The sequence below is a fragment of the Microtus ochrogaster genome, chromosome 2 (genome assembly GCF_000317375.1).
Source record: "Microtus ochrogaster isolate Prairie Vole_2 chromosome 2, MicOch1.0, whole genome shotgun sequence".
In the NCBI taxonomy this organism is placed as follows: Eukaryota; Metazoa; Chordata; class Mammalia; order Rodentia; family Cricetidae; genus Microtus; species Microtus ochrogaster.
Genome location: NC_022010.1, coordinates 31,057,566 through 31,081,618, shown reverse-complemented (window position 1 = coordinate 31,081,618; position 24,053 = coordinate 31,057,566). Strand labels below are relative to the sequence as shown.

At 46.6% G+C, this 24,053-nt stretch overlaps 1 protein-coding gene across 1 annotated transcript in view; it reads right to left on the bottom strand.

The window, feature by feature from the left end:
• The window catches only part of B3glct (beta 3-glucosyltransferase), an 87,457-nt gene extending 72,476 nt beyond the window's left edge, over positions 1-14,981 (bottom strand). The window contains exon 1 of the mRNA XM_013350863.2: positions 14,824-14,981. Within this exon, the coding sequence (XP_013206317.1) occupies positions 14,824-14,866 (43 nt within the window). The 5' untranslated portion in view covers positions 14,867-14,981. The remainder of the gene's footprint in view (positions 1-14,823) is intronic.
• Positions 14,982-24,053: the final 9,072 nt, after the last annotated feature.

Here is a 24,053-nt window from a genome sequence, read left to right as displayed (position 1 = left end):
GAGACATTAGAAACAGTCAGGGAGGAGACTGGAGAGATGGTGACATGTTAACATCAGTTGGCAGCACTGGATTCTGGAAAATAAACATGCTGAGAACTTAAAGGCTAGAAAAACTGTGGTCAAGCTATAGCAGTTTATTTTAAATTGTCCTTTGCTGGGATATGATAACACACACCTTTGATCTCAGGATTCAAGGGGAAGAGTAAGGTAGATCTCGGCAGATTGAGGTCAATATGATCTATATAGAGTTCTAGGCCAGCCAGGGCTACATAGGGAGATCCTGGATGGATGGATGGATGGATGGATGGATGGATGGATGGATGGACGGACGGACGGACAGACATATAGTATGGGAGAGGTGGAAAGCTAGCTCAGCAGTTAATAGCACTGGCTGCTCTTGCAGAGGACCCAGGTTGAGTTCCCAGCACCCACTTGGCAGTTCACAATCATCTGTAACTCCAATTCCAGGGTGACCCATCGCCCTCTTCTGGCCTCTGCAGGTACTGCACACAAATGGAGCACATACATACATGAAGGCAAACACTCATACACATAAAACAAAATAACCTTTAAAAATTAATAAATAATCCAGTGCTCCTCTTTTTCTTTTACCTTCCCTCCCCTTAATCCTTTTGTGGAAGGAAGAAAAGTCATCCCAAAGAAGAGAAAAGACACTAGACACTAGCCAGCACACAAGCTCTCTTGCCCACTATCTATTCATAACTCCCCGTCTTCACCCCATACAAGCTCTCTGCCCCCTTAAACACCTAGAGATGGACATCTGAGGCTGAGAGTTGCCTCTGTCTTCTTTAGGATGGGTTTTGAACAAGCCTGTTTCCACCCATGAATGTCTGTCTCCTGGGCTTTCAGCTGCATGGTGAGCAGTATGGCCTCACATCCGAGGAGCAATGCCAATGTGCTTTTCCATTCAGAGATCCATCTTGCTGAGGATGGAGCTCAGTGGCAGAATATTTGCCTAACATGCAGAACTCGACTGCTTCCCAGCACTGGAAGAAAAAAAAAAAAACTCCCTTCCTTCCAGTCAGTTCTTATTTCAAACCTAGATCATCTAAGGTCTCTTGGTTATCATTTCCTCTGTTATTAAATCAAGTACCTTTCTCATTTAAAAGGTCCAATGGCACCATCTAACATCTGGAATTTTCTTTCAGCTGACTTGCCTGCAAAGCTGAAGGGCTATGACTCGTGGGGCTGTGCCTGCTAAGAAAGGGGAGCAGACTGAGGGATGGTCCCTTTCTGCACGGGCTCCAGGAGGCACCAAGGTGCAGCCTCTCCTTTTAAAAGGCAGCTACTACTTCCCAGTGTCGCTGTGTAAAGAAGATCTACACACCAAGGAACACACAGCCAATAAGTCAAGCGAGCCCCACAGATGCTGCCTGCTGAGAAGGAGATGCCAGGCCTTCATGCAGACAAGGCTTACTGTTCGCGTCTATCTCTATCCCAAAAAACACAGATCTAGACATTTTTTTTAAAAAAAAAAAATCCTTTAAAAATAAAAACCCTGTCATCGTCTCCATCACTCTACTGTGAAATTAAAATCTTTTTTCCATAGCAAAGATGACATAATATTTAAAGCGACACCGTGAGTATGGCCATCGCTCTCCATCTCTCCCTCATCCTGATTGTCTTCTATCACCTAAACCGAACAAACAAAACCATGCAGGCACCAAATGTATTCCATAGGCACATAATAAATCAAAGCAAAGAATGATGAGTCATTTGCAGAATTCCTCCCAACAAAACCCAGCTTTCTTGGGAAAAGATGATGAAAGAGGGGTGTGAATGGGTTAAAAGAGAGAGAAAACAGTAAATAAGGCTTAAAAATCTGTCCATTTACTCCAGCAGTTCTAACAAACACTGACTTTGTATTACCGAAGCAAAGATAATTTCCCAATAGCTTAAGTGTAAAACTCTTAAACTACTTTTTGTCTTAAATTAGATCTCGATATTAATAGAACCCAGCGTCTCATTTTCACAAGTGCGAGGAGACAGGTCAATGTTTGCTTTTGTTTTTCCTTTTCTTTTTTTTATTTTTAATTTCAGCATTTTGACGCACTGCAGATTTGGGGTATGCTAATCAGAGGAGCAAGCAGAATATAGAAAACACAAATATAAACAGAGGCTGAATAATTCTCAGTGGAAAATGTCGGGCTCTGAGCACTGCACGCGGAGTGTGCCGTAGTGACGCGAAGTCCCCCAAGTTGCCGTCGGGCTTTGGATCTACATGAGATGTCCTGTATTTCTAATGTTCATGGTTGAGTTGCTTTTGATTTAATATTAAGGTCTGGCGATCTCAGAGGTGGGGAGGACTGAGAGGGAGAAGGAGACGAGGGACCCTCTCCAACACATACCCTGCCGGCCAAAGGGGCGCCGGGAATGGCCACCCGAGGCTCACTGGCCACTATTTTCCTTTCAGGCGTCATGACTCCTAGGTTTGGCAGGGGAAAGCATTTCTGAAAATGTGGCGTTAGTGCCTTAACGTGGAGTAGGAGAAGTACTCCAAGGTAAATCACGCTTTTACGTGCCAAACTGCTGTTTAAGAGTCATTTTCTCTCTATTTTCAACACGAGTTCTGGTGAACTGAGACAGGGAACTATATTTAAAGTGCAAATCAGGGCAGGCGATAGAAATCAGGCCTTTTCCACGATAACGTTAAATAATTCAGGCCAACTGATGTGTGAGCACACCTATAGCGGAAAGAAAAACCGAGATCTTACAAGTAGCCTGGGAGGCAGTTTTACGGGCTAGATGAAGCCCCAATGCTTAAGAAACCCGAAGCAGTTAACTGCAGTGTGTGTAGTATGCGCCACCTGGCTGGCCTGGGTCCTGGGAGTGGATGGAGGACCCTGCCTCGGTGCAGGGAACGCGCTCCGCTCGTGCCCCCTAATTCCCAAGTTTTCCAGAAACGTCCATCAGAGAAACCAAACAAAACCGAAAACCACAGAAAACAGTAACACGCTCTGCATCCAGTTTCCCACCTCAGGAGGTGCTGAGGAGAAGACAGTGAAGCCATTAGGGACCAGCCTGACTCGGGGAAGCTAAACGTGGTGGCACACACCCGTAATCGCAGCACTCGGGTGCTGGAGGCAGGAAGGTCATGCGTTCAAGGTTAGCTTGGGCTACACAGACACGGTCTCCAAAACAACACAAACAAAAACATCCTGCAACGTGCAAGTTATGTCACTAATCAAGACAATGCAGACTGTCCATCTATCTGTCGGGTGGGTGCAAGTCCTGCCCAAAAGCCAGGAGGAAGGCAGAAAATCTGATGCAGTCACCAACCTGCCTGGGTTGTTGGCTTCTACCGCCCTGTGGGAGAAAAAGCCTTGTGGCTTTCTTTCTTTCTTCCCTGTGCCCCTACTTACCAAACATTTCCTTTCCCCGGGCAGCTCTGGCCTCTAGGGGCTGACCCTTCCTTCCCCTGAGCTTTCTGAATTTCCCTGCAGGTCCCAGGAGGGAGGGAGCTTTTCACCGCAGGACCACAGCTCAAGGCCCATTTGCGGTTTGTTCTAATGAAAGCTTTGAAGGTAACCCACTCCACTGAGGGCAGAGAAGCAAAAGCAATCCCGAGTCCAGCAGACTTGGCCCAGGGAAAGGCCGCTGTAGGCACAGAACCCTCCTCTTCCTTACCGTCCGTCCCTGGACAGATGCATCAACCCCAGTCGCTGACACACTGGGAAGCAGCTCTAGCCGGCACTGCCAACCCACAGGGTGAAGGGCCTGAACCAGTGGCCCCTGAGGGACTGAGGAGGTCGTCTTCTGCAAAAGGCCCTGGCATGTGTGCAGGTGTTAGCAACCATCTTCTTCAACCTCACTCGCTCAGACTTTCCTTTGTTCAAAAGACAAGAAGCCTGTCTGTCTGTGCCAGGTTATAGTAAAGATGAAGGCCCTGCCCCCCAGAGGAGCCAACAGTCTCCAGCAGAGTCTGTCAAGAGTCCTGAAGCTTGGAGGTGGCCTTCGCCCAGAGGGCACGTGGTAAGGTACCACAGAGGCCTAGAAACAGACTTCCCACACACACAGGCCCAGACGCCTAGGGCTTGGACACCCAAGGGATGACAGAAAGTGCAGGGGAGAGGCTGGGCAGGGGCACTGAGGGAGGGAATGAGAGGCTAGGACACCAAGGGGAAGGGGTAACAGCAGCTGAAACAAACTTGTGAGAGGGGGTGACTGGTAGGGAAGCACCTGTGTTGGGGATACCTGGTGACTGCGGGAATCACCTATGCAGGGGAACTGACCGGGTGAGGTGTGGTTGATTGAGGTGGAAACTCCTGAGGGGGTGACTAGGCATTAGCTGGAGAGGGGACACGTGGCTTAAGGGTGCGGCCAAGGCAGAGACACCTGGGAGGATGACGGGGGTGGGCATACCTGAGAGGGTAGAGTTGATGGAGTAGGGGCACTTAGGGGTTAATGGCTGGGAAGAGTGAAGTCTGATGGGGAGCATCTGGAGGGCAGGAGTTATGGGGCAGGTGAATACAATGAAGGGGAGCCTTAAGAACCTAGTCCCCCCCCCCCCCTTGGGCATGAAAGCATCTTGAGGAAGGAAATGCAATACGGAGCTGTGTTTTCTAGATAGACTTCTCAAGAATGGGCACACACGTGCCAGCTGGGAGGCTACTGGCGCAAGACTATCTCTGGGCCTCAGTCAGGATAGGGGAACTGCAAGGCAGCACCTTAGGCTGTCAGGCTGAGGGGACAGAAGATATCTGTCAAAGATACCTTAGAGGCAGATATGCAAGTGGCTACAGTTGGGAGGGACAAGTCAAAAGGCCGTGCAGAAGAACACAGCACGTGACCCCACCTTCAGGACTTGGCAGGAAGAATAGGCCATGGGGTGAGCAGATATGAGGGAAGCCAGCTCCTGGACACTGAACGAATTAAGCACAAGACTCCGAAAGCAGCTTCCTCTGCATGGAACAGTACACAGCGTGGAGTCAGAGAGACCGGCACTGCTGGGGTCTCCATAGTGCAAGGAGACTGAAGCCACAGCCTGCCCACTCAGTACTGGACATGCGGTCAAGACTCTGGTCCCTTCCAGGCAACCCCTGGAACACACACACACACACACGCACACGCACGCACACACACACACACGCACGCACGCGGACACGTAGTGCCCAAGGAGACCCAAAGAGGGCATCAAAATCCCTTGAGTTGATGTTACAGGCAATTGTGGGTCTCTGGACATGGATGCCGGGAATTGAACTCAGATCCTCTGCAAGAGCAGTAAGTACTCTTAACCATGGAGCCACCTCTCTAGTACCCTTTAAGAGAAAATTTTTACAGAGTTCTTTAAAAGATCCATGTCCTTCAAATTGACAAGAGAAAGGAGCTGTGGTGGAGGAGACCTGAGGCCCCAGCATTGCGTGACTATAAAAAGTAGCATGAGACAAGGAAGAAAGACAGCCTGGCCCAAAGACCCTGTGAGCTGGAAGATAATTAAATTTACAAGCACAGCACATGGGACAGAAATGGGAATAACCACATACATTTACAAAGCAAGAGAATTCGCCTCTCTGATTTACATCTTGATTAAAGAAGTCAGTCAAGATGAGGGGAAAAAGCAAAAATTTCACTCCAACGGTTTGAGATTCAAAACCTATCTTTATAAGGATGTTCCATGGTCTGAAACAGAATAGAAAAAAAAAAATCCCTGCTCACACAGCCCTCTCCAAAACACACTGCAGTAGAACGCAAAGCAAATATGCAAACACAAGGAAATTAGCTCTTCGTAAAACGCCTTTAAAAAGCAATCACATTGTTGAATGATAACTGCCAGGCTTACTCTAAAAAAACACAATGGACAATTAACTGACGGGCAGCTTGTGCCTCACAAGAAAAAGCAGATGGAAAGTCCCCACCAGCAGCAATCCATGCTGTATACAATCTGAGAGAGTCTAAGCCCAGAGACTTCCTTGTGCCTGCTCTACAAGGCTTCGCTAGAACAACTCACGGCTCTAGTTCTTTTTAAAATCATGGCAGTCTCTTCAGAAGGATACAAAAATCTGCCAAGTTATATCCACTGGTTATATTTCTGTCTGCTTGACCCGAGCTGGAGTCATTTGTGAAGAAGGAACCTGAAATGAGAAAAAACGCCTCCATCCGATCAGCTAATGGGGCTATGACTGATGTAGGAGGGCCCAGCTCACTGTGGGTGGGGCCACCCCAGGCAGGCAGTCCTGGGTGGTATAAGAAAGCAGGCTGAGCAAGCCATGGAGAGAGAGCAAGTCTGTAAGCAGCATTCCTTCATGCTTTCTGCTTCAGTTCCTGCCTTGAGTTCCTGCCCCGACTCCATAATGGACAATAACCTGTGAGCCAAACCCTCTCCTCCCCAAGTTGATTTTGGTCATGGTGCTTATCATGGCAATAGGAAGCCATATAGGACATGGTGCTGGAACCAGAGAAAGACTTCTTGGTCTGAGTTCTGGGGTTTCTACTTCTTTCCTAAGTAGAGACACCCCCTTGACTGATACGAGCTGGGGTTCTGTTCCATAAAATTTACCCAGCTCATCTTCAAGGCAGGGCAGTTCCGAGACATCTCTACATTTTACAGACGTTCATGAAAGTCACCCAGTAATGGTCACAGTTGGTACCTGAGCCTACGCAGACCAGAAAGAGCTCCCATGTAAATGGACATCCGTTCCCAAATACCCAACAGCTGCTTCCCAAATTACCACACAGAGGTTTATGTGAATTATAAATGCTTGGCCGATAGCTCGGGCTATCTCTTACACTTAAATTAACCCATTACTATTCATCTATGTATCGCCACATGACTCTTGGCTTTACCTGTGCTCTAGCATGTCTGGCTCCTGGGGTGGCTCGGTGGTGCCTCTTCTGACTCCGCCCTCCTCATCATTCTCAGTTTGGCTTTCCCAACTAACTTCCTGTTCAGCTACCGGTAGCTTTTTATTAAACCAAGGAGAGTAAGACATATTCCTAGTGTAGAAAAGGACTGATCCACTGCATTCCCACACCTGGTTGTGCACACAGATAACCTGGGCCCCTTGTTAAAAATACACATATGCAAGCCTCACTTGAAATAGAGCTCAAAAAATCAGCTTTCTAGAAGGGAGGTTTGGAGAAGGTTGGCCTCCAAGGCTAATTCACTGGAGGTTTGGTTGCTGCCCGTTCGGTTTCTACTGCTGTAATAAAACACCCATGACCAAAAGCAACTTGGGGAGGAAAGGGTTTATTTCAGCTTATAGACCATCAACCAGGAACGTAGGAACAGGAGCTGATGCAGAGGCCATGGAGGAACACTGCTTACTGGCTTGTTCCTCGTGGCTTGCTCGGCCTGCTTTCTTACGGCGCCCAGGGTGGCACCACCCACAGTCACCTGGGCCCCTCCACATCCATCACCAAGAAAATGCCCCACAGGCTTGCTCATAAACCCATCTGCTGGGGGCCCTTTCTTAACCAAGGCTCCCTCCTCCCAAATGACTTGGCTTGTGACAAAAAACTCCTAGCGTGTACTGGTGTAGGAGGTCCTTCTGTTTGTGTGTTGCTTTCATTGGTTGATGAATAATGAAACTGCCTTGGCCTAGTTGATAGGGTGGAACATAGGTAGGCGGAGAAAACAGAACTGAATGCTGGGAGGAAGAACGGCAGAGTCAGAGAAGCCATGGATCTTCTGCCTGAGACAGACGCCGGTTGGAATCTCTCCCAGTAAGTCACTGCCATGTGGCGATATACAAATTAATAGATCGGGTTAAATCAAGATGTGCGAGTTAGCCAATAAGAGGCTAAAGCAAATGGGCCAAGCAGTGTTTTAATTAATACAATTTCTGTGTGCTTATTTCGGGGCTAAGCTAGCCGGGCGGCCAAGACGAACAAGCAGCCTCTCCTACAACAGTGTACAGTTGCTTATACTCGAGCACTGAAGACTGGCGAGGCCTAGTGAGAGATGGTCAGTCAGGAGGCACTCACCGAAGAAGGGGTCAGTACTCCTCACTTGGAAGCAGCCCAGGCCTCCAGGTACTGGATCTGGGTTGCGACATAACAGGTAACCCCGTGTGCCCCTTCCCTACACGCCTGTGCGCACTCCTGCCACACCCGCCACCAGCCACCATCGTTCAGCTTCGAGAGCTGTCTTTACCCCAGCTTCATGTAGACTGCATTATCCTACAGACTAAGTTACCTGGAATCTCCATTTGAACAGACGGAGGCGTTTGGGAATGTTGATATGACTATCACGTACACTAAAGCCTGACACACATCGGGACAGACAGCTACCCAAGAACTCAAGGGAGCTAGCGAGGTACATGGGGGATTTCCATAACGACCTTGTCCTTTTCAAACTCTTCCCTTCATTCATTTCATAAACAATACACAAACTCGTGCATAACCACCCTCAAGGATCTGCAGAAGATAAATTCAACGTGAAGTATGAGAAGCCTTGAGCTTTTCACAGCAAGCAATAATGCAAACAGCAATAGATCACCTTTTCCCTTTGCCAGCGGATTCTATTAGAAGTGCTGATAAGCCACACCCCTCGGAGAAACCGGTGCTGTCATATCTGATATATGCAAATTCCCTCTAATGAGACTTCTACTCTTTCGCCTAAACCCACAGTTTCATATTTACAAAGACGGCTGTCTTCCCAAAAGTCGAAACGTCTCTAGCATGCATACAGTTGAAGCGAAGCACAAAAGAATTATTTTGCCAAAGCCTTTCTTCCTTAAAAAAGTAATATATATAACATATATATATATGCACAAACTGCTCAAAATGCCACCTACAAAAACAGCCCCTCAAGTTCGTCAAGTAGGTAAGCTTCTGACCCAAATTATTTTTTAATTTACATTTGTGTTTATTGTTTGTTTGTTTGGAGATGGGGCTTCTCTGTGTAACAGCCCTGGCTGTCCTGGAACTCACAGAGACCACCTGCCTCTGCCTCCAGAGTGCTGGGATTAAAGGCATGCGCCACCATGCCCTGCTCTGACCCAGATTTCTAATCAGATCTGAACAATTTACATGCACCCTAAATTCAACTTGTCCAGAACTCATCACCCTCACCTCCCAGCACCCTAAAAATTAAAAGTCAAGCTATGTAACCCCACAGAACTATATACCTCAATAGGTATATATATATGTGTGTATATATACATATATAAACATACATATAGGTACTATATATATATATACTCAACATATACTTAATGGATTTTCTATCATCATACTTAACCACAATAAAAAAAATTAATTCTGGCCCTCCTCTAAACACCCACATCAGAACCCAGACACTAGCCTCTGGCCCGTTTCTTACAGAGAGCGGTATTTATTTCAGAACATGAGTGTAGCTCAGCGACAGAGCACACGCCTACTGTGCACAAAGACCCTGGATTTTTGTTTGAAAAGATTGGAGGTGGGGAGGCTGGAGGTACAGATGGTAGTGAGCTGGCTGACATGGGTGCTGGGAACCGCACTCTGGTCCTCTGGAAGAGCAGCAGGTGCTCTTAAACCCTGAGCCATCTCTCCAGTGTGAAGACCCCAGGTGAAAAACAAAAACAAAAAGATGAAACAATGATTCGTTCTTACCCCGCTGCACTCTCAGCCCACTGTCCCAATCAATCATGGAGTCTGGAAGCTTCTCTCGTTGTTTAAAAAGAGTTTTTAAAATTACCGTACGAAGCAATGTGTCTCATTATGGCGTCTTCATACCCATGGGTCGTCATTACGCCGCTCTCTTCTTACTTTTCCCCAGGTCTACATGAACCTTCTAATCCCTGTTTCACAGAACAGCCAGAAAGAGCATCACGCACGACAAGCCCTTCCACAAGGCCACTCACGAGTCTGCGACCTCACCTGACCCCAACACCTTTCTGCCTCTTTTCCTAAACTCTCCAGGTTGCTATTCCTCTACTTGAACCCCCCCCCCCACACACACACCGCTCTCCTCCCACCCACAAGCTTGCTTCTCCCTCCCAGTTGTCTGGTTTCTACTTCCCCTTCAGGGATGAGCTTACAGCGGCCACCACTTCCTCCAGGAAGCCTTCATGGATCTACCAGTTTCTCAAAGTGCAACACTACTGACATTTGGAGCCCGATAACTAAGCTAATGGCAGCAGGGCGGTCCTATGTCTATGTCTTGTAGGATGCTTTATAAAAGTAGTGCTCAGCCCGTGGGTGGCGGGGTCTAAAGACCCTTCACAGGCATCACCTAAGAGCATCAGAACACACAGATATTTACGTTACGATTCGCAACAGTACAAATTATAGCTATGAAGTAGCAACTAAAATAACTTTATGGTGTGTGTGTGGGGGGAGGTGGTCACCACACATGAGGAACTGTATTAAAGGGTCACAGCATTAGAAAGTTTGAGAACCACTACTTCACAATATCCCTGGCTATCAATGCTACATGGGTGACCTAGTGGCATCTTTAACAAGTGTTGCTGTACCTGAGCAGACAGAGGCAAGGACCTCCCTGCCACACCTTCTCAAAGTGTCCGGAACTTAGCAGGATGCAGCTGGGTTCTGGTTTAATTACTGAATGTTGCTTTCCCTCCTACACAGCCACCTCCACAAGGGTGGAGCTAGCCGTCTTGTTCCTGGGACAGCTCAGTACCCAACACATAGTAGGTCCTCAAAAGTTACCTTTGAATAATGAATCCAATAGTCTTTCAGTTTAATAATTTTTTTAATGATTTTGAAATCAATTCTATCTAGCAATTCAAATGTATTCCTCCAGTGAATGTGGTTTCGTTGGGGGGTTGGGAAGAACTTTGGCGTCATGGTTACAGGATTTGACTGAGCTACAGGGTCAAGTTCATGACCAAGTAGATTATGCCAACTTGCTAGGGGTGGGTCCCAAATGACAACCAATCTATCTGGAGAATTAAAACCACTGTCATCAATATCTACACGCGGCTTTAAGAAACAACAGGGGAATTTGCAAAATCAAAAAGAAAAAAAAAGCCCACACAGAAAACAACTCAGAGTTAGGTTTGACTCTGTCTTAAAATTTCTGACTCACCATAATAAGAAGAATCTGAGCAAGACTTGGCTCAGAAGAAAAAAAAAATCATTCCAATTTGGCAGGTGCTAAGAAATAGAATCTTGGCTCACTCAGAGAACAGACAGGAATGTGAAAGAAAAACGCTAATAGCTATTATTTCACCATTGGTTCAGATCATCTTCTCCGCAGAGGTATCAATTAAGAGTGGGCTTGGCTGCACATAATCTCCAGCAATACAAGGCTGCAAGTAGGTGACAGACAGGGCCGGCCTAGTGCTCTGCATCCATCTGGTATCCAGCTGCTTCCTTCCCTCTACCTGCCCCCCATTTTCAAGGTAACCTCATGGCCACAATGTGACCTCCAGAGTTCAAGCCATCAGGTCCACTCAAAATCAATGAGAAACGCCGGGCGGTGGTGGCACACGCCTTTAATCCCAGCACTTGGGAGGCAGAGACAGGCGGATATCTGTGAGTTCGAGGCCAGCCTGGTCTACAAGAGCTAGTTCCAGGACAGGAACCAAAAGCTACGGAGAAACCCTGTCTCGAAAAATCAAAAAAAAAAAAAATCAATAAGAAAGACAATAAAATACAAGCCCCAAAGCACTATACCCTGGCTTCCCCGGCCACTTTAAGTGAATGTCCCCATAATCCTCACAGATAGCTCCTTGATCACCCCATTTACAAAAGCCACTGAGAAATATCTCACAGCAACATCATCACCACCCCCTCCCCGCCATCCTTTTAAATCCTATGTAATACAAATAAACCTGGCTAGAGAAAGATGAGCCAACGTCTACAAGGTAGACAGTCGCCTCTTCTATGATGGATTCTGTATGTTCAAACTGTAGGAGACAGCAAAATTTCCAGGGGTCTGCCAAGTCCGTGACTCAAGTTCTATATAAAATAATGAAGGTTCAAAGCCACTAAAAGCCATACAGCTAATGAATGGCAACCAAGAGGTTGTAAATCTCACTCTGGAACTCATTCCAGACCCTAGAACTGAATCAGCCGTGAACTGTCGCATACACAGAGGATGAAAACAAAATCTCTATATGGACTTTTCTCAAAAAGAAAAAACTCTGGTAGTGTGCGAGAAAACTGCCCGTCAGACCACTTCTAAAAGGGGGTGTGTAAACCGGAAGGTGGTGGGGCACGCCTTTAATCACAGCACTCAGGAGGCAGAGGCAGGCGGATCTCTCTGAGTTCGAGGCCAGCATGGCCTATACAGGGAGTTCCAGGACAGCAAGTATTACACAGAGAAACTCAATCGAGAAAATCAAAAAGGGGTGGGGGTGGGATACAATATACTTCTAAACTACCAGAATTATTCAATGACTCCAGGCGCATGTCACATTTTCTCTTTCAACAGATTCCTAACTGGGGTGGGGGCACATCTTTAGACATTTCGATGTCCCTCCCCTGATATCAAAGAATCAAACAATAAACACCAGGCCTGAAAGAAAGAATTCTCGTTCCTGTACCAGCTCACAGGAGCCAGCTCACAAGACCCAAGAGTCTCACAGGGACTTGGATTGTTTTAAGGTTACTTTATTTTTATTACACATATATAAATAATTTGCCCGCATGTAGTATGTATGGGTATCACATGTGTGTCTGGTACCCGTGGAGGCCAGAAAAAGGCATCAGAAGGCCAGGAACTGGAGTTACAGACAGTGGTGAGCTGCCACGTGGGTCTGAGAACTGAATTCAAGTCGTTTGCAGGAGCAGCCAGTGCTCTAACCACTGAGCAACCTCTCCAGCCTCCCATAGAAACCTTTTAAGGAATTTTCTGTTTCCTTTACTGTGCTTATCTAACAACTTCACGAGGTTCGGCGGCATATCTAAAAATGTGTTGACATTTTAGTTCATTCGAAATATCCTTTCCTGTATTATCAAACCAAATCTCCCCTTACGGGTATTAAAAAGTAGATGCAAAAATAACTAGCCCAGCTTTCAGCCTATATACTGCATCTGTGAGATACAAATATTACTATTAAATGCATGCCGCAAATAGAAGGCTAATTTCAGTCACCACCCACCCATTCGGTTAGCTGCGAAACCTTCAGGCGATAAGGCAGACGGCCACAATCACCCAGCTTCCCACCCTCCTGCCTGCCCTCTGCCAGGCTCCACAATACTTTCTTCAGTTAATGATCTCTGGCCAAATTCCCCATGGTCAATTGTCACTTTCTGGGTCCAAGGTGCCCCAGCATTTTAAATTACAGTGTTGCCAAGTTAATCATGTGAGTGAACAATTAATTATGAGCTAATCTAGCTCAATTTTCGCACACTTAGTGAGCACCTGAAGAAATGCCAGGGGTATTCAGAAGCAAAACAAAAAAATGTCCCTATTCGGAAAGCATAAATCCAAATAAAAACAAGCTGCCAAGGCTCTCGTGGACGTCTTTCCCTAAACTACACTGTTCTGCCATTTCTAAAACTCTGAAATTCTGCCTTTTCAGAAACGGGAAGCACAGGCAAGTCAGGGTTAGAGAAAGTATTATAATGACAAGCTGAAGAGTCCTTTTTCTTTTTTACCCACGCTTTCAAACTTGAACAAATATCATAAAAAGTCATTCACAGTGACTTTTTAACTTTTTCTCACATCATCTGAGCTAACGGGGGTGGGGGGGAGGGAAACGCCTTCAGGAAAACGGAAAAGGAATGGGCAGCAGCGGGACTGCCTCAGATCAGTTCTCTGATTTTCCCAGGGAATCCTCCCCAAGCCCCAAGGCTCCGCAGGGCTCTCCCCTCCCCTCCTCGCCCAAATGTATTAGAAAGAAGGCCGGTGGCGGGGAGGAGGGTGGAGTCCCAGGAAATTAAAAGGGCTAGGGGTATTAGGGGTACAGGATGGGGGGAACAAGGGACACAGGGGTCACAGTAGGGTACACAGTGTGCTAAGGGCTGGATGAAGGTTGTATAAGGTTGGGTGGGGTCGCAAGGAACACACGGCGGGGCGTGTGGGGTACTCAAGGCAGGACAGAATGTGATGACTGGGGACTTGGTAGGAACATAGTGGGACACAGGTCATGCACAGCTGGGAATCCAGGGTGCACACAGTTGAGCATGGGAAGGGGGATGTCCATGGCCGTGCTCAGGTTGCATACAACCGGAGGAACGGGGTGCACAGGGCCGGACGCAGGGGGTGAACAAGGTGCACACAGTGGAATGCGGGGTGTGCACCATGAGGCGTTGGGGGGGTGAGGGATGCTTAGGATCGGGAGAGGTAGAACAAGGTAGGACCCGGGATATGCACGGCGGGGTACCAGGAATACGCGGGATGTGGTTGAGCGAAGGGGTGCGCATCTAGGAGGGCCCATGAGTGAATAGCTGTGAGGAACGGGAGGTGCACAAGGTAGAGAATGGGGCGCACAAGGTGAGGAGTAGGTGCACGTAGTGGGGCGCAGAGTGCCCACAGAGGGCTGTGGCATGCAAGAGGTGGAGCTCAAGGTAGATACGGTGGGGTGCGGAGTGCTGCACTCGGAGGGACGCGCGGTGCACACGCCGGGGCGGTGGGGACGCACGGGGCGGGGTGCACACAGTGGGGCGCAGGGTGTGCACGGCAAGGCGCGCGGGAAGCGGGCAGGGGCGGGCACCGCGCGACCTCTTGCAAAGTTTCTAGCAGTTGAGCGGAGCAGCCTCACGACCCGGCCGCGCCCTCCCCACCAGCCCGCTCGGCCCGGCGGAAGAAGGCGGAGACCGAGAGGGCGCGGGCCAGGGGTGGCGCCGCTAGAGGGCGCTGCGGCCGGGACGGGGCGGGACGGGGCGGGCGGCAGCCGGAACTGCGCGGGGGCGGCCGGCAGCCCCGGACTCCCTTCCCACGCCGCGCCCCGACCTCGCGCTACTTACCCGCGGAGCAGCTGAGCAGCGCCAGCAGCGCGGGCGGCCGCATCCCGGCGGTGGAGGCTGCGCGCCCTTCCCGGAGCAGAGCTGCGCGGACGCCCTGCGCGCCTGACCCTTCTCGCGCTCCCCTCCTCCTTCCCGGCACCGCGCCGGCTCGGGCTGCGCCCTCTGGCGGCCGGGAGCGGGAGCGCCCCAGTGTGCGCTCGCAGCAGCTGTGGTTGTAGGTGGTCCTGCTGCCCAGCTGGACCGCGCCCTCCTCTGGGCTTCTGACCTCGGGGCCTCCTTTCTGCCTTCATACACTTCCCTCCCCCGTACGTCCTTCCCCATCCCCAGCAACAGATCTCTCACTCCCCTTATTGTGCCCAAAGTGAAGGAGGAAGGATCGTTTCTCCTCCCTGTTAATGGACTATATTCTGTTTTTATAAAAAGCAAAATCGATAATTCAACCCTTAATATCGTTGGCACCGATGTTCCACTTTGATGAAGGTGTTTTTAATCAGCTCAACTAATTTACTTAATATCCTCCTTTTAAGTAGAATTTGATCAATAGCTTTTGGCCCGGAGTTTTGCTCTTAATAGATGTTGATGTAAAGCTAATTTTTTATAAATGTAATTTTGAGTGTTCACCATGATGGAAGGGGGGTACACTTTGATTCAAAATATCTGATAAAAATAAGTCAATTAAAAACACAGGAGTGTAGCGATGTGGGAAAGGCTCCCTAGACAGAGTCCCTTCTAGCACAGAACCATGAAGAGTCTCCTTCCCATGTAGGAAGTGTTGCCGCGTTACAGGCTTAGCCAATCACATTGTACTGGACTGAAGAAGGTCGAACCCTTCCCAGAAACACAGGTTTTCCCTTGAGTGTCTAAGGACGTAAATACGACTAAGTGTGCCTCCCCGGCTTGAGTTTAGACCATGCAGGTCTGGAGGCAGGCTAGGGTGGCCTTTCAGAGTCTGGTCATAGGACAGATGACCAGTGGACATTCTCGTCCAATCACAGGTAGAGTCTCAGAGGACGCCTCCTCATAAGGACTTTAACAGCACATTTTTTTTTTTTTTTTTTTTTTTTTTTTTTTGGTTTTTCGAGACAGGGTTTCTCTGTGGCTTTGGAGACATTTTTTAGTTTCAAAGTGTCTGCAACTCAACTCTTGGTGCCCAATGCCAATCTCTTGACTGAGAGCTTACATTTAATGAAGAGCAGCAGTAGACTTTTTTTCTAAATTCTTGACTGACTTGTTTTGACTCCTTGACCCTTCCTGGAAAGTTCTAAAACTTCTAGATTGTTTCCCATTTCCAAAGTCGTCTGGCTTTCTCCACAGCAAATATTCCATTCCTCTGTTAGACACCACATGATATAAAGAAGATGTAAATTGAGAGAAGAGTCTAGCAGCTGAGTAACTCGACTGAAGACTCTGCTTTGGTGGCAGACGACTTTGGGAGCTTAGTGGATCAGAGTGGCCATCGAAACTGAACCTGAAAGGCTGGAGCGATTGCTCTGTGGATGGACTTCCTCTCGCACCGCCAGCCACATGAAGATTTCCTGTTAATTATGAAAGTTGGGCTTTTAGCTTAGGTTTGTCTCAACTAGCTCCTATAACTTAAATTAACCCATTTATAGTCATCTCCGTTCTGTCACGTGCCTCTTTCATCTTGCACCTCCTGTTACTTCTCCATCGACTTGGCCACTCCACCCTTCTTCCCAGAGTCCTCTCTGCCCCCAGAATTTCCACCTAATGTCTTTCTATCTAGTGGCCGTTCAGCTTTTATGATGCCGGTCACAGCAATATAGCTCCACACCGTGAACAACTATCTCATAACGTGGCCCAGTGTTTAAGAGCATGTACTACTCTCCCAGAGTACCTGAGTTCTCTTCCCAACACCCACATCTGTTGGCTCCTAACTGCCTGTCAGTCAAACTCCGGGATGATCTGATACCTCTGGCTCCACCAGCACGCTCATACACACATGCCTACAGACTCACACAGGTACGTGTAACTAAAATCAAGAAAATGCAGAATTTTAATTTAAAAACCTAATCGTGATACAACATTATTGCATTCCAGGACAAGCGTGGGGAATTGGGCCATGAGAACAAGAGAACACCCTTCAAGACATGAACTTGCCCATCTTCTGCCTCCTCACAGAGGACAATGATAAATGGCCCGTTGCACAGCTCCATAACTCACGTTTGGAAAAGGATTACCTTTCAGGGACTCTTGTCATGTGATAAATAGACTCCCTGGAAGTTGTCTCCTGATCACTAACAAAAAGACTCCCAGAGGAAACCTGCTCACAGTGGTACCAACAGACACATGATGAGGCTTGCTGGTAACAGACACTGTGAGGGGACAGTTCTCCACAGGGAAAAAAAATAAATCTCCTGAACTCCAATATAGTGACTTGGAGAAGAGCGGGCCATAGCTCTGTTGGCTTGGGATTCTCTCACCTCCTTCTGCTGTCACCTCCATGCTGGCTTCTGGGATTGTCCCGCTGCCCTTGTTGGAGGACAGGGTGAGAAACACAAGCTAGCACAGGCCATCTCTTCTCTAGGACCCTACAGACACATGATTGGAAAAAGAATGATGGTTTGTAAAATCATTAAAATTGAAGTAATTTAAAGCCTAAAGGAATTTTTACCTAAGGAAAATAATGTAAATACATATTCATAAAGTCATTGGTAACCAAAGTTTAATTAAACTGTAAATTACCGATTCTCTCTGGATGGTTGATCTCAGAGCAATGCCAGGCTCCTAAGGCAATACTCTTCGTTCAAATGACAGTGTGCTATTGGCTGATGGGCCTTTGCTAAGCCCTGAGACATGTACTTGGCACTGAGCCCAAGCACTCCCTAGTCCAGTTAGGGAGACAGAATGTCCGTAACCTGCCATGCAGGAGATGCTGCAGCCCAGGCAGATGGCAGGAACATGTTGGAACACAGAGGAGTAGATGACATCTATCAAGCCCTTTGGAACTGATCATAAAAACAGAAGTGACTTTTGAGTAACTTCTTAAAGGATAAATAGCAAGTCTCCAAGCCGAGGGACTGGGGGATTTGGTCCTAGGCAGAGGTATGGCATGCATGTGGCTGATCAATCAACAGCCGTATGATGGACAAGGGGAAAGACTTCCGGCTGGGCTCCCTCCAGTGCTGCCTCTCTCTCCCACGAATCTGATGGGCCCTCAGGCCTCCCATTCCTGTTCGGCGAAGGTTACTGGACAGGTTCAGATTCTTGCTGTTCCCTCCAGGCCTAGTTTTAGGCCTGCAACAAATTAGTAACCGGCACATTCCGGGAGGTCCATTCCTTTCCCAGACCAGGAAGCGCCTTTCTGAGTTATGAGGGGTTGTTTCCCAAACTAAAACCAGGCCTGGAATCTGACGGAGGACTGGAAAGACAAGAAGTAGCTCTTTAGGACTTCAGATCATTAAGTCAGACCCATACTGTAATACCTTAACCACTGACAAGTGCAGTACTTTCCATCGGGACTGCCAGCCCTCAGATAATGATGTGGAGACACTGATAATTATGAAAGTTTGGCCTTTAGCTTAGACTTGTCTCCATGAGCTCTTATAGCTTAAATTGACCCATTTATACTAATCTACATTCTGCCATGGGGCTCATTATCTTCCATCTTGCACCTCCTGTTTCCTCTTCATGTCTGGCTGGTGACTCCGCCTTTCTTCTTCCCAGCGTTCTCTCTCTGCCCGGAAGTCCCGCCCATCCCTCCTGCCTAGCTTTGGCTTTCAGCTTTGTATTACACCAATCACAGCAATGCATCTTCATGCAGTGTACAAATATGTACAAAAATATACAGTTTTCCCCTTTTGACTAAATAAAAAGAAACGGTTTGAACTCTAACATAGCAACACTATATACAATAAGAACAATTATCAAGTAAGAATTACATTCACAATGTCTGGTTCATTTGTATTTGACAAATTTAGAGAAGTTACCTTATTATCTATCCTATCTTGATGAGTCTAAAGTTTTATACCTAAACTAATACCTAAGCTATTTTTATCATAACTTATATTACCATCCTAAAAATATCTTTTTAGACCTTAAAACATTTTCTTAAATAAACAACTTAAGCTTTTATGTCTCTCAACCTTATAAACTTTACACCTCTTTTGTGAGTTTCTTTACTGAATTTGGTAACAAGGAAAACTGTAACTATAACTATTTGGTCTTCAACCCCATCAAAGACCCAAGAACAAGAGAATATTGTCTCAGTAAACAGAAAGTGCAGAGCAAGAAATTTCCAAAACTGACAGAAATGACAGAAACAGCTAGCTGCCTGGACAGTCCCCCAAGGCTCTTCTGCATTGTTGGGGCATCTATCTTCAGCCTACAGGCCTAGAATATCTGACAAACTTTTCTGTGAAGCAGGAATTTTGAAGGACTATCTGACATTGTCTTGGCAAAGTTTGGCAGTCACCTTCTTTTGTGTCTAGCTTGTCCAGTTTGTACAACATACTGTCAGCAGTCAAGGCAAGGGCAATTTCTTGCCCAGTGGCTAACTTTGCCAACAAAATGTTTCATCCTGTGAGCACAGCCCACAGCAAGTGCTCATGAAAATTACTTGGATGACCTAAATGATGTCTCCAAGCACAAGAGTCTTATCTCACTTTACTTCAAACGTCATTTAAAATTCATAGGCAGACACCTTCTGCCAAACCAAACACTCAGCCAAGAGTTTCACCCAAAGAGGTTTCACCAAAGTATATTCACAGCCTACCAACTCCAAACCCAGAGCCAAGAAATACAACCAGGCCACCATCTTACCTCTAGAGACATCCTAAACAAGCCCCAGAAATATGAAGTTATTTAACATCTGATTCTCTAGTCTCTTGATGTCCCAGAAGTATAAAGTTGTCTGTCCACAGAGGAGCTACCTCCTAGGCCTTCTCATGATCACTTAAATGATCCACTTTGCTATGTTGTTCTCCTTCCCAGAGTCAGACCTCCTCCCCATTCCCATGAATATAAAGACCAAGAATCCATCATGAAAGGCAGGAGCATCAGCAATTGAGGTGTGTGGTCCACTTATTCCACAGTCAGTGTGAAATTCAATGCTATTGCTAGAAACTAGCTGGTCATTTATATCAACTGCTTGCAGTTGTAGGATTTTGACTAAATAATCTGGCCAAAATTAGTGGGAAGTATTTCCACGCATCCAGAGACAAACACTCACGGAGGAACTACATGTTCCAGACTCTCCTATGGCATGACAGTGGGAGGGGGAAGTTCTGTCCTGGTGTATCATACCCTATCAGGAGGACCAAGACACACAGAGTGACCATGAGCTCATGTTTGAGCAGACATCTTTTGAGAAGCCTGGACACAGAATGAGATGGAAGGGCAAGAGAGAAGGGAAGTCATGGAGCAAGGGTCGGGGAAGGGCTTTCATGGATGGCACACTTACCAGCACGCTGTGGCAGATAAAGAAAGGCATTCCAAACAGAGGGAACAGGCAGGCATTGGCTGTATGCTGGATACTGGAACCATCCAGAGACAGGAGTTGAGTGATTTCATAAGTGATCAAAGGGAAGCTGGCTAGGGCCACATCCTGGCTGTCTTGCCAAAGAGGCTGACCTACATGGAAGGGCACGGAGGCTGTCGGAGAAGCTATATTGGCTGCCAACAAGAACACACCTTCCAACGTGGTCCATAGCTCTTGATGCCTGTTTTGTGTCCTAAGCGCAGCCTCTCTCACAGAAGCGATGACTAAATAGTTCATGAGGTGATGAAGTCACAGATGATGCCCATGTGAATGAACAATACATGAGAAAATCAATTCGGTGGTGAGGTTATGGAAGACGAGACAGAGCTGAAGAGAAAAAAAGCCTGATACATATGAGAAATATATGCCACAGATAAGCACTCTGGAAGTCACTTTTAAGTATATTATTTCATTTAACCTTTACCTCCTCCAATGAAAATCCCAAAGACATAAAATGATTATTCTTTTTTTTCTTAAGTTTTCCTTTGAGATAGGGTCTTATTATGTATGTGTCCCAGGCCTGCTGGGAACTCTCAGTCCATCTACCTCAGACAGACGTCCATTCTCTAGATTAGTAAATGAATCTCAAGAGGGTCTAACAACAGAAGCCAGAGCTGCCTGTGACTGCAACTGTGAAATGGAAGGAAGACATCACTGACAGTGTGACAGAGGTCAGACCAATTGTACTTGTGAGTGGATACTGGCTGGCGCTAAGAAAGAACACACAGAAGGGGACCGACGGAGCAATTAATTAAAGTGGGTATCTGCCAGAAGGATGAGTTTATGGAGAAAAATGAAAGGTTACAATCAACACCAGCACAAGAACAGGATGCCTTCCCAGCACCAGTTGGTGTATGGTGATGCTCTGGGGGCTTCTCTATGCCAGGCAGCAGCCTAAGCGTGTTATGTGTTCTTTTACTAAGCTGCCATTCAATTCTCCAGTTTTATTACTATTGTCAGGTTGCCTAAGGTGGGTAGTGTGGTAGTTGGTTTTCATTGTTAAAGAAATCCAGACTCACCGGGGAGGAGAGTCTCTGAGGAAGTATCCAGGTCAGGCTGGCCTGTGGACAAGCCTGCGAGTGACTGTTGTGGAATATTATTTTAAATGCTTTACATTTGTTTATGTCATGGAACATGTGTTTAATGATGCAAAGATATACTGCGTTTTATAAAATTGCTTTTGTTTAGCTTTGTGAAGTTGTGTTACTTTGCCTGTCTAAAACACCTGATGGTCTAATGAAGAGCTGAAGAGCCAAAAGCAAGGCAGGAGAAAGGACAGGCAGGGCTGTCAGGCAGAGAAATTTGGGAGGAGGTAAGGAGCAAGAAAAGGAGAAGGAGAGGTGGACATCAGGGGCTGGCCACACAGCTACACAGCCAGCAACAGAGCTAGAAAGAAATAAAGATAGGCAGAAATAGAGAAAGGTAAAAGCCCAGAGACAAAAGAGAGATGAAATAATTTAAGTTAAGAAAAGCTGGCTAAAAAAAAAAAAAGAAAGAAAAGAAAAGCTGGCTAGAAACAAGTCAAACTAAGGCTGGGCAATCATAACTAAGAATAAGACTCCATGTAATTATTTGGGAGCTGGGTGGCAGACCGCCAAAGAGTAAAGAGTAAAAGCAACCAACAGCAAGTGACTGCCTTGATTACATTAATTGAGGTGGGGACCCAGTTCTCTGTGGGTAGCACCATCCTCAGAGTGTGGGTCATGGACTGTGTAAAAACAGGAAGGGGCTTTAAACACTAGTATGCATGCGTACGTTCTCTCTTCTCTTGACTGTGGTTGTAATACCACAGTCCTGCTTGACCTCCCCACAGAGGTGGACCATAACCTGTCAGCCAAATAAACTCTTTCTTCCTAAGCTGCTTTTTGTCAGGGTGTTTTATCACAGCAACAGAAACACACCTGGGATGGTTGAATAATTTCCTAAGGGGATTCCTGAAATCACCTCAGAGTATCTGGGTTTGCAAAGTGCAAACTATTTTTTTTATATCAATGCAAAAATGTTAGCTTGTTCTATGCAGACTTTCCTAGTAACGGCACAGAAGCAACCACAAATAAAAGCATTTTGACCAGAGTGACACCAGGCTGGACCATGAAAGGGCTGAGGAGCCAAGTTGTAGGTCCTTGACAAGCAGTGGAAACTACCTGGTTTATTAAATTACACCCTTGAATACATATTTTTTCCCTTGTAGTTTGTGCGACAAGTTGAGAGGTAAACATGAAAATCCTCGCATGTCACAAATAACATGAAGTCCCTTGAAGAAACACTTGCATGCCTCCTTGAATTACAAGCTCAGCTAGCTGCTTATTTCTGGGGAAGTTGGGTATGACTGAGAGAAAGGCCAAAAACAGAAGTTGCTTGGGCTTAGGGCCTAGCCAAACATTTACATGCTCAATAAATAAAGTGAGCCTGTCATTGCAAGGAAAACTGTTGGTAAAATTTGTTGCCAGTGATAAAACACAAGTCTTGGTGCAAAATTAGAGTTCTGAGAAACTTGTATATCTGCTGCTGAGAATGCAACACCCCCAATCCTTAAAGACCTTGTAATGGGACCAGTGGCTGAGTTAAAAAAAAAAAAAAAAAGAAACAAAACTGAACTCTTCATATCACACTGTGAAAAGCATCAACATCTGAACAAACATCATGCTTCAGCGCTGTGTGACTCTGCTCCTAGGGAGGTATGAACAAACACCCACTCACCCCATATAGGAAACTCATGGCAAATCAAAGTACCCATACCACCAAAGCCCAACTCCGTGAACCAATGAGTTTTATTGGGGTTACTTACAGGATACAGGTGAGGTGTTCCTTACAGGAACAGAAACAGCTCAAGACAGCTGTTTCACCAGAGCCCAGCCAAAGACAGATAACAACAGGAAACCTGGAGAGCACTGCACAGCCTGCAGGCAGCTCCTTGGATGGGGATGTCTCTTTCAGGTGGCTCAGGTGGCCTGAGGCTCTTGTAGGCTGTTTGGCTGGTCTTTGTCCCTTTCCATTAATTCTGCTGATCTGAGCTGCTAGGCCAGTAATTGTCATCCTTCCTAAGGCTGTGACCCTTTTATACAGTTCCTCATGTTGAGGTGACCCCAACTAATTCAATTATTTTTGTTGCTACATCATAACTGTAATTTTTCTACTGTTATGAATCATAAATGTCTGTTTTCTTTTTAAAAAGCATTTTAATGATTTATTTATTCTTATTTTATGTGCATCGGTGTTTTGCTTTCATGTGTGTCTGTATGAGGGTGTCAGATCCCCTAGAACTGGAGTTAGAGATAATTGTGAACTGCCATATGGTTGCTGGGAACTGAACCCAGGTTCTCTGAAAAAAAATAGCCAAATGCTCTGAACCTCTGAATCATCTCTCCAGCCCCCTAATAGCTGTGTTTTCTGTGGTCTTAGGAGACCCTTGTGAAAGGGTCATTCAACCCCCAAAGGGATTGTGACCCACAGGTTGAGAACCACTGCTCTAGGCAGTCTGTCTTATCTAAGGGTTTTTTAGGTAGCCCTCTGCTGGTCTAAGAGTGTCTCTGCAGCAGTACATACTGTTTATATAGACTTGTGGAGGAGCCCTGTGAATCTGGTCAGTTTCAGGAACTTCCTGAAACCTTTAAGTTGTTTACTTCCCAGACTTTACAAGATTCCCTCTAAAATGGAAAGTTTCTCAAGGGAAATTTCTCACAACACTTGGTGAGATGCTAATATCCAAATGAGCTATAAAAGCATGCACAGA